General features: G+C 46.5%; 1 protein-coding gene across 1 annotated transcript; it reads left to right on the top strand.

The window, feature by feature from the left end:
- The first annotated feature begins 31 nt into the window (after nt 1-31).
- On the top strand, nt 32-10928 carry LOC118094145 (zinc finger protein 883-like). Its single transcript, XM_035134191.2, has 2 exons — nt 32-1203; nt 3985-10928. The coding sequence occupies exon 2, from the start codon at nt 4179-4181 to the stop codon at nt 6171-6173; it is 1995 nt and encodes a 664-aa protein (XP_034990082.2). The 5' UTR covers nt 32-1203; nt 3985-4178; the 3' UTR covers nt 6174-10928.
- The last annotated feature ends 3430 nt before the right edge of the window (nt 10929-14358 follow it).

Raw genomic sequence — 14358 nt, forward strand, 5'->3', positions numbered from 1 at the left:
GCTTCTTTCTTGTAGTTTGAATCCATTGCTCTGTGTCCGCTTCTCTGGAGCAGTAAAAAACAACCTTTCACCCTCCTCTATATGACATCCTTTTCTATATTTGAACATAGCTATCATATCACCCCTTAACCTTCTCTTCTCCAGACTAAACATACCCAGCTCCCTAAGCCGTTCCTCATAAGGCATTGTTTCCAAGCCTTTGACCATTTTGGTTGCCCTCTTCTGGACACGTTCCAGCTTGTCAGTATCCTTCTTGAACTGTGGTGCCCAGAACTGGACACAGTACTCCAGGTGAGGTCTGGCCAGAGCAGAATACAGCGGTACTATTACTTCCCTTGATCTAGATGCTATACTGTACTCCTATTGATGGAGCCCAGAATTGCATTGGCTTTTTTAGCTGCTGCATCACACTGTTGACTCATGTCAAGTTTGTGGTCTACCAAGACTCCTACTGTTGCTGTCTTTATCTCTTGAATGTCTATAGAGCTGGATGTGCTTATGTAGTGGCAATGGGCAGAAAGGCTCTCTTGTCTTCGTTACTGCTCACTTTTTGCACACTCCCAATACAGTACTGAGTTTTGGACTGAATCACTACAATTGTTTGTTTTTTAATTGCAAGACTCCTGTACTATTTAAAACTTCTGAACGGCAGAGATTTTGATAGCTTGGGTTTCTTTAATCAACTAATTTTCTGAATGTCTACCCAACAAGCGTTCAGCACAGATGCTGCCTCAGGGCGCTAAGCAATAAGATTAAAAACTTGCAAACTAACCACCTGTTGAATCCTTGCCTGAAATGCATCTGCATCTGCTAAATGCATCACACCTCTGTCAGGAAGAAACAGACAGATATATAGATAGATAGACACACAGACAGACAAACTGTGGGCTGAATCCTGGTGCAAATGTACCGGTAGCCATCTTCTGGAGGAATGGTCAGTCACCGTTTAAAATCCTATATGCAATCTGGGGCAGGAAGAGTTAAAGGAATCATAGAGGAACTGATTTTTGTGGCTGCCAGCTTTCTCCCCAGCGAGGAATTTGGGGGAAGGTAATAAGAGATGGACTTCTTCCTGTTTCAAGCTCGATTTCGCCCCCTCCCCTTCCCACCTAGTGACACATAAGAGGTTTGGGGGCTCAGAGGGAAGATTCCTCAATACAACAAAGCGGAGCGAACTGCAGCCACGCTAAGGGGGCGCGTTGGGTGAGTCAGAGGCGCAAAAATAATTGCAGGGGGGAAAGACAGAGGGCAAAAGTTACGTATAAGGAGGGAAGCGGGGGCTGAATGCTTTGAAGAGCATGCTGCTGTTATGAGAAATCAGAGATCTGGTTCATTTCCTCTTAGAGGGTTCTCTCTTTTTTGTAATTACAATGGATTTCTGATTTCATCGTTCCTTTTCAATCCCGTCCTTTCCTTCATTCCTCATCTAATGTTTAAGGAGAGTGTCAACCCTACACGTTTTCTATAGAAAACACCCGCATTTCCCACAGGGAAAACATAATATGTGGACATCGTGTCTATTGTCCCCCCCCCCCCATCATCTTCCCCAAAAAGGCACACACGGGCAATTAAAGGTTTTGTGAGCACTTGTACATTTTGTCCATGTTTTCGCCGCTGCAAGAAGGGTCTTCTCCCATTCTGGATTCTGCATGCTGCAGGTTGCATTCTTTCTCTCAAAATTCCTTTCACCACATGTTGTTATAGGTTCAATTTAGGGCAGGCACCCCCAAACTTCGGCCCTCCAGATGTTTTGGACTACAATTCCCATCACCCCTGACCACTGGTCCTGTTAGCTAGGGATGATGGGACTTGTAGGCGAAAACATCTGGAGGGCCGCAGTTTGGGGGATGCCTGATTTAGGGTGTTCAAAGAGTGGGTTTCTTAAAAAAAATTAAATTTCCCTGCCCCCCTACCTCTGCCAATCTGTGAATGGCATGAATTCTTCAAATAATTCCAAATTCACGCTAGCAATTGTAGGATACAGAGGTTGAGCATCTATAGTGATGTGTGGTGTGATTATGGTTCTGTGTGCATGGAGGAGAACAATCTCTTTTCAATTAACCCTGTTTTCCATCTCCACGGAGAGCCAAAGTTCACTATGAGATTGCCTTTCTATATATGGTAGGAATATGCCATGCGGATCCATTGCCCTGTAATGAGTGACAGACGCAGTGAGATTAGGCAAGGAGGACATTGCAGTCCGGAAGCTGTTTTTGGTGAATTGTAACTTTTGCAGTTACTCTTCTCTCTTTGGCAATCACTCATAGCCGAGTAAGATTGTCTTCCATAAACACGGTTTGAACAATGAGTCCGTAAGTGACTGTGGAGGTCAATTCTGGATCCACATGTCCTTCCACAGTGGGGACATAGGTTTCTGGACGGGAGTTGATCACGGTGTTGATTTGCCAAGCATGCTTTCCTCTTAGCACATTTCTCCCTTGCGTCCTGAGTTCGAGTGTCTTCAAAATCCATGACACCTTGGGTAAAGGCTGTTCTCCAACTGGAGCGCTTGCAGGCCAGTGTTTCCCAGTTGTCAGTGTTTACACTACATTTTTTTTAGATTTGCCTTGAGACAGTCTTTAAACCTCTTTTGTTCACCACCAGCATTACACTTTCCATTTTTAAGTTCGGAATAGAGTACTGTAGTTGCTTTGGAAGACGGTCATCAGGCATCCGCACAACATGACAGCATCTTAAGGACCAGGTGAGGTTGATAACACCTCTGCTTCCCTGGCACCTCCTGCAATCTGCCACTGCAGCCAGAGATGTCAGCAGCCTTGTGAGGGAGTCCTGGCCTATGAGGAACTATTCTCTGATTGCTTCACCATCCATTTCCAGGTCAGGAGTTTCGACAAATTCAGCAGCAGAGTAGCACTAGAAACATTTGAGAGCGAGGGGACGCTTATATGTAGTATATGCAGTTCTTATGCTTCGTTTGAAGATGTATTTCAAGACGTATTTCAAACAAGTACGGTACTAAAATAAGAAATCAGCTATATAAGAAATGCTAAATCATAGAATCATAGAATTGGAAGGAACCCTGAGGGTCATCTAGTCCAACCCCCTGCAGTGCAGTAATCTTTTACCCAACATGGGGCTTGAACCCACAACCCTGAGATTCGCAGTCTCATGCTCTACCAACTGAGCTATCCCACCTTCTTTTTTAAGGCAATGTATGTGATGAAAGTAATTTGTTTCTGTTTATACCGTATTTCAGTCTCCTTTTTCAGGCTGCAGTGATGAGATGTTTGGGTCCACCCCCCTCCATAGGAAGTGAGCCCTAGACAACTGGAGCCACCACCAATGAAGCCCCGCCCCAGATTTGGGCCCACAGAGGAAAGCCCCTAAACTGTGCTTCTGACACAGGTCTTGAAAGATCAGAGGGTTTATAGGACTGGTGCTCCATAAGATAAGCAGAGAGATTTTAGAGCAGGGGTCAGCAAACCTTTTCAGCCACTGTCTCTCAGACCTTGTGGGGGGCCAGACTACATTTTAGGGGAGGGGAAATGAACGAATTCCTATGCCCAACAAATAACCCAGAGATGCATTTTAAATAAAAGGACACATTCTATTCATGTAAAAACACACTGATTCCCGAACCATCCGCAGACCGGATTTAGAAGGCGATTGGGCCGCATCCAGCCCCTGGGTCTTAGTTTGGGGACCCCTGTTTTAGAGAGAGATATCAGGGGGAATTTACTGTAGTTTGACCAACTGCAAAGGTCTATTAAATGCATATTTAATATTTCAGAGGTGGGGAACCTGTAGTGGCTGAGGTCAGTTGTTGTCCAGCAACACCTGGAAGGCCACAGGTTCCCCCATCCCTGATGTATATCTTTGTCTGAAAGAGCAAGTTTTCCTCTGGGTCACCTTGGTGCAGGAATTGAGCTGCTTGGTGCAGAATTTGCACACTAACCCTACTCATTTACCAAGGCAAGAATGTGAGCTTAGTTTGTTGATTCCTTTCATTCTCGTTGCCTGCAGACCATGCGCGAGGGATGTGCTCCTTCTTAATTGAAAGAAGAAAACGGCCACCCCGATTCCCGATTCCCGATTCCAAGAGCTCTTCAGTGGTACCTTGTGCCTGTCTTTCAGTGAGGAGGATCAATGCGATGAGGAACGTCATCCTAGAGTTGTGACTGCACACCATTCCCACCAACGTGGGCGTTTCAGTCAATATGTACGGGAGATGCTATGAGGGCAGATGCTGTGCTGAGAGCAAACAGCTTATCGAAGGTTTGGAAGGTGGTGGGGATACCAGATACCAAGCTGGGTTACAAAATGTACCCAAACAGGACGTCCGTAGCAGATGTCATGATGGCTTGGACGCTGAAGGAGAACAGAGAGCTCACCCAGAGTTGGACGTTGACGAGATCAAGAAAATAATCGAGTTGCACTCAAACACAGAGTGTAAGCAAACTTGTGGCAGCAACTGGAATGATCCTCCAGAAGCTGATGGGGATTTAGATGGGGAGAATGATGTACATGTCTATCTAGATGAGGAGGGTGCCCAAGATTTGTCTTCCGACGTGGACGGTGACATTAACCAAGACACAGGTGGAAGCCCTATTCAAGCTTTCCATACAGATGTGGAAGGAATCCGAAGTGTCTCTCCAGAGGTGGAGGAAGAAGCAGATGGAGATTCCATTGAGGACTTTGATTCTGATGTGGACAATGGAGAGGACCGTGTTCTCTGCTTGGATGTCAGCGATGGTGACCGAGACTTTGACATTAGCACCAGTCAACGGGACGTCAACTGCGAGTCGTCCCTTGCAGTCGCCTCGCTGGTTTCCCCTTCTGCACCTGACAAACCATACAGGTGCCCCGAATGCGGGAAATACTTCGGCACCAGCTCCATCTTAGGCCAGCACCGCCGCATCCACAGCGGAGAGAAGCCCTACAGGTGCGGCGCCTGCGGAAAATGCTTCACCCGGGGCTCGACCTTTCTCCAGCACCAGCGGACGCACACGGGCGAGAAGCCGTACAAGTGCCCCGATTGCGGCAGGTGCTTCGGCCGGAGCTCCAACCTCGTTCAGCACCAGCGGGTCCACACGGGGGAGAGGCCCTACAACTGTGGCACCTGCGGAAAGTCCTTTTCCCTCAGCTCCACCCTTATCCAGCACCAGATCATCCACACGGGAGAGAAACCGTATAAATGCTCCGATTGCGGCAAGTGCTTCAACCGTAACTCCAACTTGCTGAACCACCGGCGAGTGCACACCGGGGAGCGCCCCTTCGCCTGCCGCGTCTGTGGCAAGGCGTTTTCCGAGAGCAGCTCCCTCACCCAGCACCAGCGGACCCACACCGGGGAGCGCCCTTTCCGGTGCAAGGAATGCGGGAAGTGCTTTTCGCTCAGCTCCACTCTGATCCAGCACCACGTCACCCACACCGGGGAGAAGCCTTATGAGTGCCTGGACTGCGGCAAGTCCTTCGGCCTCAGCTCCACCCTGCTGCGCCACCAGCGGGTCCACACCGGAGAAAAGCCCTTCGAGTGCCAGGACTGCGGGAAGACCTTCGGCGTCAGTTCGCACTTCTTGCAGCACCGCAGAGTCCACACGGGCGAACGCCCCTTTCAGTGCCCGGATTGTGGGCGCGCCTTTAGCCAGAGGGCGCATTTGGCACTACATCAAAAGACCCACCAAAATGGGACGGCCCTGCAGCTTCACCACCCAACCCTCTACATCTGCAGCGACTGCGGGAAGAGCTTCCGGCAGAGCTCGCACTTGGCGCAACACCAGAGGGTCCACACCGGCGAGAGGCCATACCGATGCGAGGACTGTGGGCACGGCTTCTCCCAGAGTTCCAAGCTGCTGGAGCACCAGCGGGTCCACACCGGCGAGAGGCCGTACCCTTGCAAGGATTGCGGGCGCCGCTTTGGGCACAGCTCGGCACTTTTGCAACACCGGCGCATTCACACCGGGGAGAGGCCGTACAAATGCCCATGCTGCGAGAAGGCTTTCTGCCAGAGCTCGGCTCTCATGCAGCACCAGCGTATCCACACCGGGGAATTGCCGTACGCGTGCCAGGAATGCGGGAAGCGCTTCCGATACCTCCTGCAGTACACGCGGCACCAAAAGGCGCATTTCAGGGGAGGGGCCTCAGGTCTTGCAGGAGAAGCAGCTACATTAACAATGAAGAACAAGCTGGTACCTTCAGCAGGGGATGAGACTTGAACGCTGAATGGTTCTTCCACAGCGGAACATGGAGAGTGATTAATTTGGCACGAGGCTGAGGGGAATAGCAGAGGCTTATATGGCGAAGGGAATTCTGAGGAAATGGTGGCGGGCAAAAATGGTACTTAGGTGGGGATCGAATCCTGGGGCATCATAATATTGCTTTGGAGAATGGTGTGGCAGAGGGAGTGGGGCAGCTTTTTCATAAGTTGGGAGACCATTTTGAATCACAGAAGGTGTGAATACGGAAATTAGGGTCAGCAGAAAGCAGGCCCATGTAGTAGAGCAGGGGTCAGCAAACTTTTTCAGCAGGGGGCCGGTCCACTGTCCCTCAGACCTTGTGGGGGGCCGGACTATATTTTGAAAAAAGAAGAAGAGCGAATTCCTATGCCCCACAAATATCCCAGAGATGCATTTTAAATAAAAGGACACGTTCTACTCATGTAAAAACGGGCTGAGTCCTGGACCCTCCATGGGCCAGATTTAGAAGGCAATTGGGCCCCTGGGCCTTAGTTTGCCTACCCATGTAGTAGAGGAAAAGGAAAATCCTGTGTGAGGGACATTTTAAATGGGTGGAAAGTTGAAGACAAAAATATTCTCCTCATAACCTCTTGTATGTTTGTCCTCAGGGAACATCTTTTTTCCTCAGAAATGCTCCCTAATATTAACATGGGCGTACAAGAGGCAGAAGAGGACATGTTCCTCTGTGGAGACACTCTTCCCTCCAATAATCCTGTCAATTTTACTGTCACTGATTTCTTCATAGCCCTTCTAGAGCACTTGATCTATAAGTAGGACATGGCATCTCCAATTAATTCCTGTTCCAAAACCTCTGATTTATTTATTTTTAATTAACTTAGGGGGAAATTGCTGAGGAAAATGGAAGACTGCTGCAGTAGTTCGTGGCATTCAGAGCTAAATGTAAAAACACATAGGCCCCGCTGTCCAAATACTCATACGAAAATTCACTTATCCAAACATGAGGAATTTGTACCCAATCTCGCCATACACACTGCAGATTCAGGTAGCCAAACAGCCAGACCTGTGTGTAGAACTGTAAACAAATAAGTTGCCTTAAACAAGTCTTATTTTTTGTGTTTTGCTGGTCCGTGGTCGTTTTGCCAGAAACCATGGTGGCAGGGAAGGAAAAAAGGGGGGAGAAATCAGACAAATAAGAGCATTTTTTCCCTTCCTTATTTGCCTTTTGTAAGATTTCAGAGGGTTTTCATGTTTGTTTGTTTTTTGTTCTTTTGTAATTTTGAACTCTTAAGTTCCATGGTTGGGAACACATTAGAAATTTCCCCATAGGAATCAATGAAAATGGTTCCTGATTTCCTGAAAATGCATTGTATTCGGATAGTGGGACCCGTGTGTCCATCTTTAGAATGATTAATACATTATGTCTGATTTGGTTGACACACATATAATACTATTTTATACAGTTAGGAGAGAAGCAAGCGTACATTTTAAATTGTTCTAGTATTGTTGATTAATTTCCCTACGTTGAGTTCTACCAACGCAGAACCCAGAATACCGTAAACCCACTGAAATTAATGGACCTAATCATGCCCATTAATTTATCTGGGTCTACTCCGGGCATAACTAATAATTGGATACAACCCAACGGTTCCTGTCAAATTAAATTTAGTTGTTAAAGACAGCTTGATCCTGGGGAGATTTTGGTGGGCTTATTGATGTCATTTGGGCTTGGTGCAGCTAATTTCTGTATAGCAGTGGCTCCCTGTTGGTGGGCTGCAGACCCCAAGGGGGTCCACGAAACCCACCCAAGGAGTCCGTGGCCCCATTCACATCACAAAAACTACCATGGAAATATCAAAAATTTCAAAAGTAGGCAGTCCGTGGCTTTGCTAATTGTGAATCGGGCTGCATGGTTGATCTTAGCTATGGTCTCTTCTGAATAAATATGTACGCTATTCAGCTGCATGTCTCTCTGGAACTGAATGGAGCTTACCTCACATTCAAACCACACACTTTAAAATGCTCTGATGCCACTTTAAGCAGCCATGGCTTCCCCCAAAGAATGCTGGGAGCTGTAGTTTGTTAAGCGTCCTGAAAGTTGCTAGGATGCCGTCCGTTCCCCTCCTTTAACAATCAAGCCCTCTTCAAGGGATCTCTGGAAATTGTAGCTCTGTGAGGGGGTTCCCTAACAACTTTTGGCACCTGTAACAAACAGCAGCTCCCAGAATTCTTTGGGGGAAACCCACAACTGTTTAAAGCAGTCTTGTGGTTGTTTAGTCGTCTTAGTCGTGTTCGGCTCTCTGTGACCCCATGAACCAGAGCATGCCTTGGAAACTCTCACTTCTCAATTACAGTGCTGGAAATGTGTTGTGTGAATGCGGTCTGAGTAGACATGAATAGGATTGGCCTGCCTGCATGTTCAATGGGATGCATGAGCTACGTCACCCTTAATCCATAGCATTGATTTTAGTAGAATTTCCACTGCAATCCTCTTCAGAAGTAAATCCCATTGAGTTCAGTATCCTACACTCCCAGATAGGTGGGTAGCCCTTTTAACTGTATTTGGGCCAATAATGTACTGTGGACTCAGTGCATATATTTTAAGGACATATTGGTAATCACTCCAGTGATTTCTTTTGTTTGAAACGCTGGCATAAATGATTTGTGTGTTTTTTTAGTTGTAATTGGTGCTTGGCAGAGTTTCAACTACTGATCTTCAGCTTTCCAAAGGTAATTACATTTAATTGCTGCCTTCTAAACATTCTTCCACCCTTCACTTTTAGGTGGGAAAAATCCCAAGCACTAGTCTGAATTTTCCTCTTTAGTTATTTTATTCTCTGCCAAATAGTTGCTTTCTGGCAAGCAGATCTTCCACATGCCCTGCACCTGTTAAAACTACCCCTGTGCCCACCTCCTCTTGCCAAAGACATAAACGTAATTGTTTCTGGTTGGGAAGAAGGGCCTTTATTCTTCACTCTGCCCTTGAGGCGAGGACAAAAAGTTGTGAGGAAGCATTGTTCTTTACTTCCAGCTTTGACTGGAGGACATACACCAGGAGAATAGAATATAATAGATCTTTATTGTCATGGTCCCCTTGCAGGAACAACGGAATTTCTCAAAAATTCAGGAAAGGGAACCTCTGAGAGAATAGGCTCTTAAGAGAAAGGTAAGGTTGGAGTCATTCTTAACTCCTTCCCCAGGTCGGAGAAAGGCAATGAATCCTACTAGTTAGAGTGCAGGAGGCACGTTTGGAAACCAAAAAACTGTTGTGGGTTCCACAAAATGCCCATTTCACAGAAGAAAAACCGGCAATCCTCATAATGACACCCTCTCCAGACAAAAGGTAGAACACCTGCACACACCTGTAAACAAATAAAACACAAAAGCAGGCAACGTTTTGCAAAAACCCAACAACTTCCAACAAACCAAATCCCAAGGGGGGGGGGGGGAAATCATTGAGAACTGGGAGCGGCAGGGAGCTGGGAGCAGCCAGGGTGTTTTTTGAGAGTGCTGTGGTGCCCACAGGCACCATGTTGGGAATTGCAGAGTTAGCCTGATTCTCCTGTGTTTTGTCACTGGTTCCAGAACAGGGAACCGAGAGCCAACTGAGGGCAGCGCTGTGAGCCTGTCAATGCCTCACTTTCTCTCAAGAGAGGTAGAAATTAGCTTTTCAATACACTGGGTAAGGTAGCTGGGCAGCCCTTTCCAGAGGAAGACACCTCTCTTGTGAACAGCAGGAGAGCTGGAGCGGCTGAAACACGCCTTCACAGATTCTTGAGCAATCAAGCTGTTTTCAAGATGTCGATGCGAAAACCCTGAGAAGGAAGAGAATGGACTTCTGCTTCCTGTTCCCCAGGGAGCAGTCGATTAAGAATGTAGCATAACTGTGTTATCTCATTCACCAATTTGTGCCTCTTTCACTTGCTTGTAATAAAGACTTATGGGCACACCTGGGTGTACATTTCTTATTTACTGAACTTCAGGATTGCCGTCTCTCTGCACGGTTTGAGTCTTGGGGCTCTCCTAACCCATAAACTTTGGGTCTGTCCTCTACTGTGTTTCTCTGGAGTTACCTGCCCTCCCTCAGACAGGTATTTCCATGAATTCGTAATGGGTAGCCCTCCAGATTTTGTGGACTACAGCTCCCATCATCCCTGACCATTAGCCACACAGCTTGTGGCTGATGGGAGTTGGAGTTCAACATCTGGAGGGCACCATGCTGGCTAACCCTATATGAACATGCAAAAATGGTTTTTTTCGCAGGGGCCGATATGCCTTTCCTTTGCTTCATTGTTCTTAATTATATGCAATTAGATTTTAATAATCAGCCGAGATGTGTGCATGCACACCCTTCAGCTAGGATGCAGCTACAAAAGCAATACACATTTTAGTTACAAGAGGGTACTGTATCTGTGTTAGTCTTTATACCTTGAATTTTACAATGAATCTTCGTGGTATATGGACAACTATGCCTTAAATACAGAGCAAGACTGTGTGTAAATATTCCACTATCTGATTTGTCTGACTTGTATCCTGCAGTTCTAGCCTAGTATCCAACAAAGTGAGCAATTGTCTTATGCCCTTTCCGTAGAATGATTTATTATCTTATTCTTAATGGTGTAACCAGACTCTGTTTCAGACACGACGGTCTTGACCTCTGCTAGTTCTTTACATTCATCTATTTATTGGCCTGCTTTTCTACCTCTAAGGTGGTTTTAAAATAACATTAAAAACAATTATACTGTATATATGCTGAGCACAAGAAGCTGGCGTAAAAGACCTCCACTGAGGTCTTAAGCAAGTGAGTAGGATCGCATAGAAGGAGGTGGCGCTGTGGTCTAAACCACGGAGTCTCTTTGGCTTGCCGATCAGAAGGTTGGTGGTTTGAATCCCCACAAGTTGCTCTGTCCCAGCTCCTGCCAACCTAGCAGTTCGAAAGCACACCAGTGCAAGTAGATAAATAGGTACCGCTCTGGCAGGAAGGTAAACGGCGTTTCCATGCGTTTTGGTTTCTGTCACAGTGTTCTGTTGCACCAGAAGCGGTTTAGTCATGCCACATGACCCAGAAAGCTGTCTGTGGACAAACACCGGCTCCCTTGGCCTGAAAGCGAGATGAGCGCCGCACCCCATAGTCACCTTTGACTGGACGTAACCGTCCAGGAGTCCTTTACCTTTACCTATTTACCTTTTACTTGGTGCCAAACCATTTGTACTGTTAACAGCCATAACCAGCACTTGGAATTGAGCTGGGAAACTGCCTGGGAGCCACTGAAGGTGAGACAGTCATGTCACATGAAAAACAGGCCCAAACTAGCATTTTGCATGAGCAGAACTTCCAAAATGCTTTTAAAAGACATTTAGCATGTTGCAGTAATTCAGCCAGGCTATGGGCCAAAGCTATATATGCTTTCTCTGGGAAAGAAAGCTACTGGTTCCCCAGCCAAAGTTGTTTGAAAGCATCCCTGGCTGCTGTTGCCACCTGGCCATGCAACTGCGGGGGATTCCCCAGATTCCCCACTGTCACTGGAGGCTCAAGTGGCCTTGGTTTAGAGTGCCCTTTCCCAGGTTGGATTACTGAAATGTGCTCTATGTGGGGCTGCCCTTGAAGGTGACTCAGAAATGCCCATTGGTCCAAATAACAGTGGCCAGATCACCTGCTGGGTTTCCCAGGGAACCTCTGTTTTAAAACAGTTGTGTTGGTTGCCAGTTCGATTCTGGGCCGAATTCAAGTTGTTCCATACCCTCCAACATTTCTCCGATGAAAATAGGGATGTCCAATTCAATAGTAGTAGTAGTAGTAATAGTAATAATAATAAATTGAGAGCCAGTGTGGTGTAGTGGTTAAGAGCGGTAGACTCGTAATCTGGTGAACTGTGTTTGCGTCTCCGCTCCTCCACATGCAGCTGCTGGGTGACCTTGGGCTAGTCACACTTCTCTGAAGTCTCTCAGCCCCACTCACCTCACAGAGTGTTTGTTGTGGGGGAGGAAGGGAAAGGAGAATATTAGCCACTTTGAGACTCCTTCGGGTAGTGATAAAGCGGGATATCAAATCCAAACTCTTTTTCTTCAATAATAAATTATGCCCCACCTGACTCAGTTGCCTCAGCTACTCTGGGTGGCTGCCAACATATATAAAACATGAAGCGTTAAAAAACCCTCCCTATGCTGCCTTCAGATGGCTCGGGGGTTGGATAACTCCATACCCTCCAACATTTCTCTGATGAAGGGACGTCCTAATGAAAAGCCGGATATTCCAGGATCAAATCAGAAACTTGGACGGCATCTGTGAATCCGGGACTGTCCCCATATACCTAAAAGCCCACCTTCTTCCCTAAAACTCCCCATGGATGTTAAGATTAGCAGAGGGGGCCTCTTGGTGGTTCTGCCACCCTCAGAAGCTCAGGGTGGTGGGGGTGGGCCTGGAGAGGGCCTTCTCTGTGGCAGCCCCTAAGTTGTGGAACTGCCTCCCCACAGAGGTGCAGCCATCTGGCAACTTCTTTATACATTTTGGGGCGAAAGCTGAAGAGGCATCTCTTTACCCTGGCCTCTGATACATGAGGTATATATTTTCAGGACCCACCCTATGTTTTGTGGTTGCATTTTTAATGTTAAACCTTTACATTGTTGTTAATGTTGTGTTTTAAATTGTAACCCCCCCTCCAGGGGCCTGAGGACAAAGGGCGGGTAAGAAATTAAAATTATAATTATAATTAATAGCAGTAGTCTTAACAATCAGGGTAAACTAAACAGATGTAACAAGAATAAAGCAGTCAAATTAAAATATGATCAGAACACACAAGACCAACAATGATAGACTGGTGCCAATAACACCACCCAACGCCAGGAGGTTAATAATAAACATCTTAATAAATTTATTACTTATACATCGCCCATTTGGGTTGCCCCAGCCACCCTGGGCAGGCTTCCAACAGAATATAAAAACCAATGAAACACCAGACCAAAAGCTTCCCAAAATCTTGGGGGCAACTGCAATAAAGACCCTGCTTAGCGCACGTGACGTTTTCATTTTGCACATGGAACAGGATGTTCAAAGGAAATCTGTGGATTTTGTCTTTTGGTCTGGGGAATCCCGGCTGTCATCGCTTTCCTTAAATCAACCTGCCTGACTACAGTGAGTAAGCAAGGCTGCCTACCGGCTAATTAAACAATTAAACGCACTCAAGGAGTGTGTGTGTTGGTCTGATTGCTTGATTAAAAAATAATTTCTTCATTAGCCTGGGGAAACACCGTGCTAATTCCAAGAAGAACCACAAACTGCTTCCACACCCTTAGGAGTCTCTCTCTCTCTCTCTCTCTCTCTCTCTCTCTCTCTCTCTCTCTCTCTCTCTCTCTCTCTCTCTCTCTGGTGGTGGGCAGCTTTCAAACTCTTGCCCTCTCCCACAATACGGCTGCCACCTCCCACCCTCCCAAATTCCCCATGGCAGCCAGAAATTCAACAAGAGCAGCTTTCTCCAGCCAGATAGAAAAGGAGGACCATGAGTTAAATATCTCACCAGAGGAGGTATTAAAGCTTTGTAAACGAGTCCTTTGCATCTGTAAAAAGAAGAAAAAAATATGCACAACTCACAGACTTAGAATAGGATAACAAGAAGAACATACGTTCAAAGAAGATTGGTTAACATTTATTGAATATATGGGAAATAATTATGTATAGCTGAAATCGCTGGCAGCATTAAGGTAAATTCAACAGTGTAAATCAGTTTTGATGGATGCAATAATGGAATATTGAATGGTATAGTTTTTGTAAAATATGCAGGGATATATGATACGTAAAAGGAACCATGGAAAGAGAAGAAGGGAAGGCACTTATGTCTTAAAGAAAATGAGTATCTTAATTTGTATAACAGAAGACTTATTAAAATTTATATACAAAAAAGAGGAAGGGGGGTTGGGGAATCTTGGCTCCCGGTGCTTATTGCTCTGGACCGGTTTTATGCAGAGGACCGCCGAGCTGATCTGGTAATCCTGGTTCCCCAAATCCACTGCGCTCCTTGGAAATCGAATGCGCCCACGAGGGCGCAATGCGCCTTCCCGGAGCTGCAGCCAAGGGATTCCTCCCTGAGCCTGCTCCGTCCCAGAAAGCAAGCCAGGAGGCTCGGCCCCGGCCAACTGCCTCTTTAAATTGAAATGGTTAACCACCATAGAGAATACCTTCTCTTTCTCCTTTCCATTCCCTGCCTGCAAG

This window comes from Zootoca vivipara, chromosome 13 (genome assembly GCF_963506605.1).
Source record: "Zootoca vivipara chromosome 13, rZooViv1.1, whole genome shotgun sequence".
Lineage (NCBI taxonomy): Eukaryota > Metazoa > Chordata > Lepidosauria > Squamata > Lacertidae > Zootoca > Zootoca vivipara.

Bases quoted from the DNA above. Each gene is read 5' to 3' on its own strand.
- LOC118094145 (XM_035134191.2), top strand. From the start codon at position 4,179: ATGTACGGGAGATGCTATGAGGGCAGATGCTGTGCTGAGAGCAAACAG.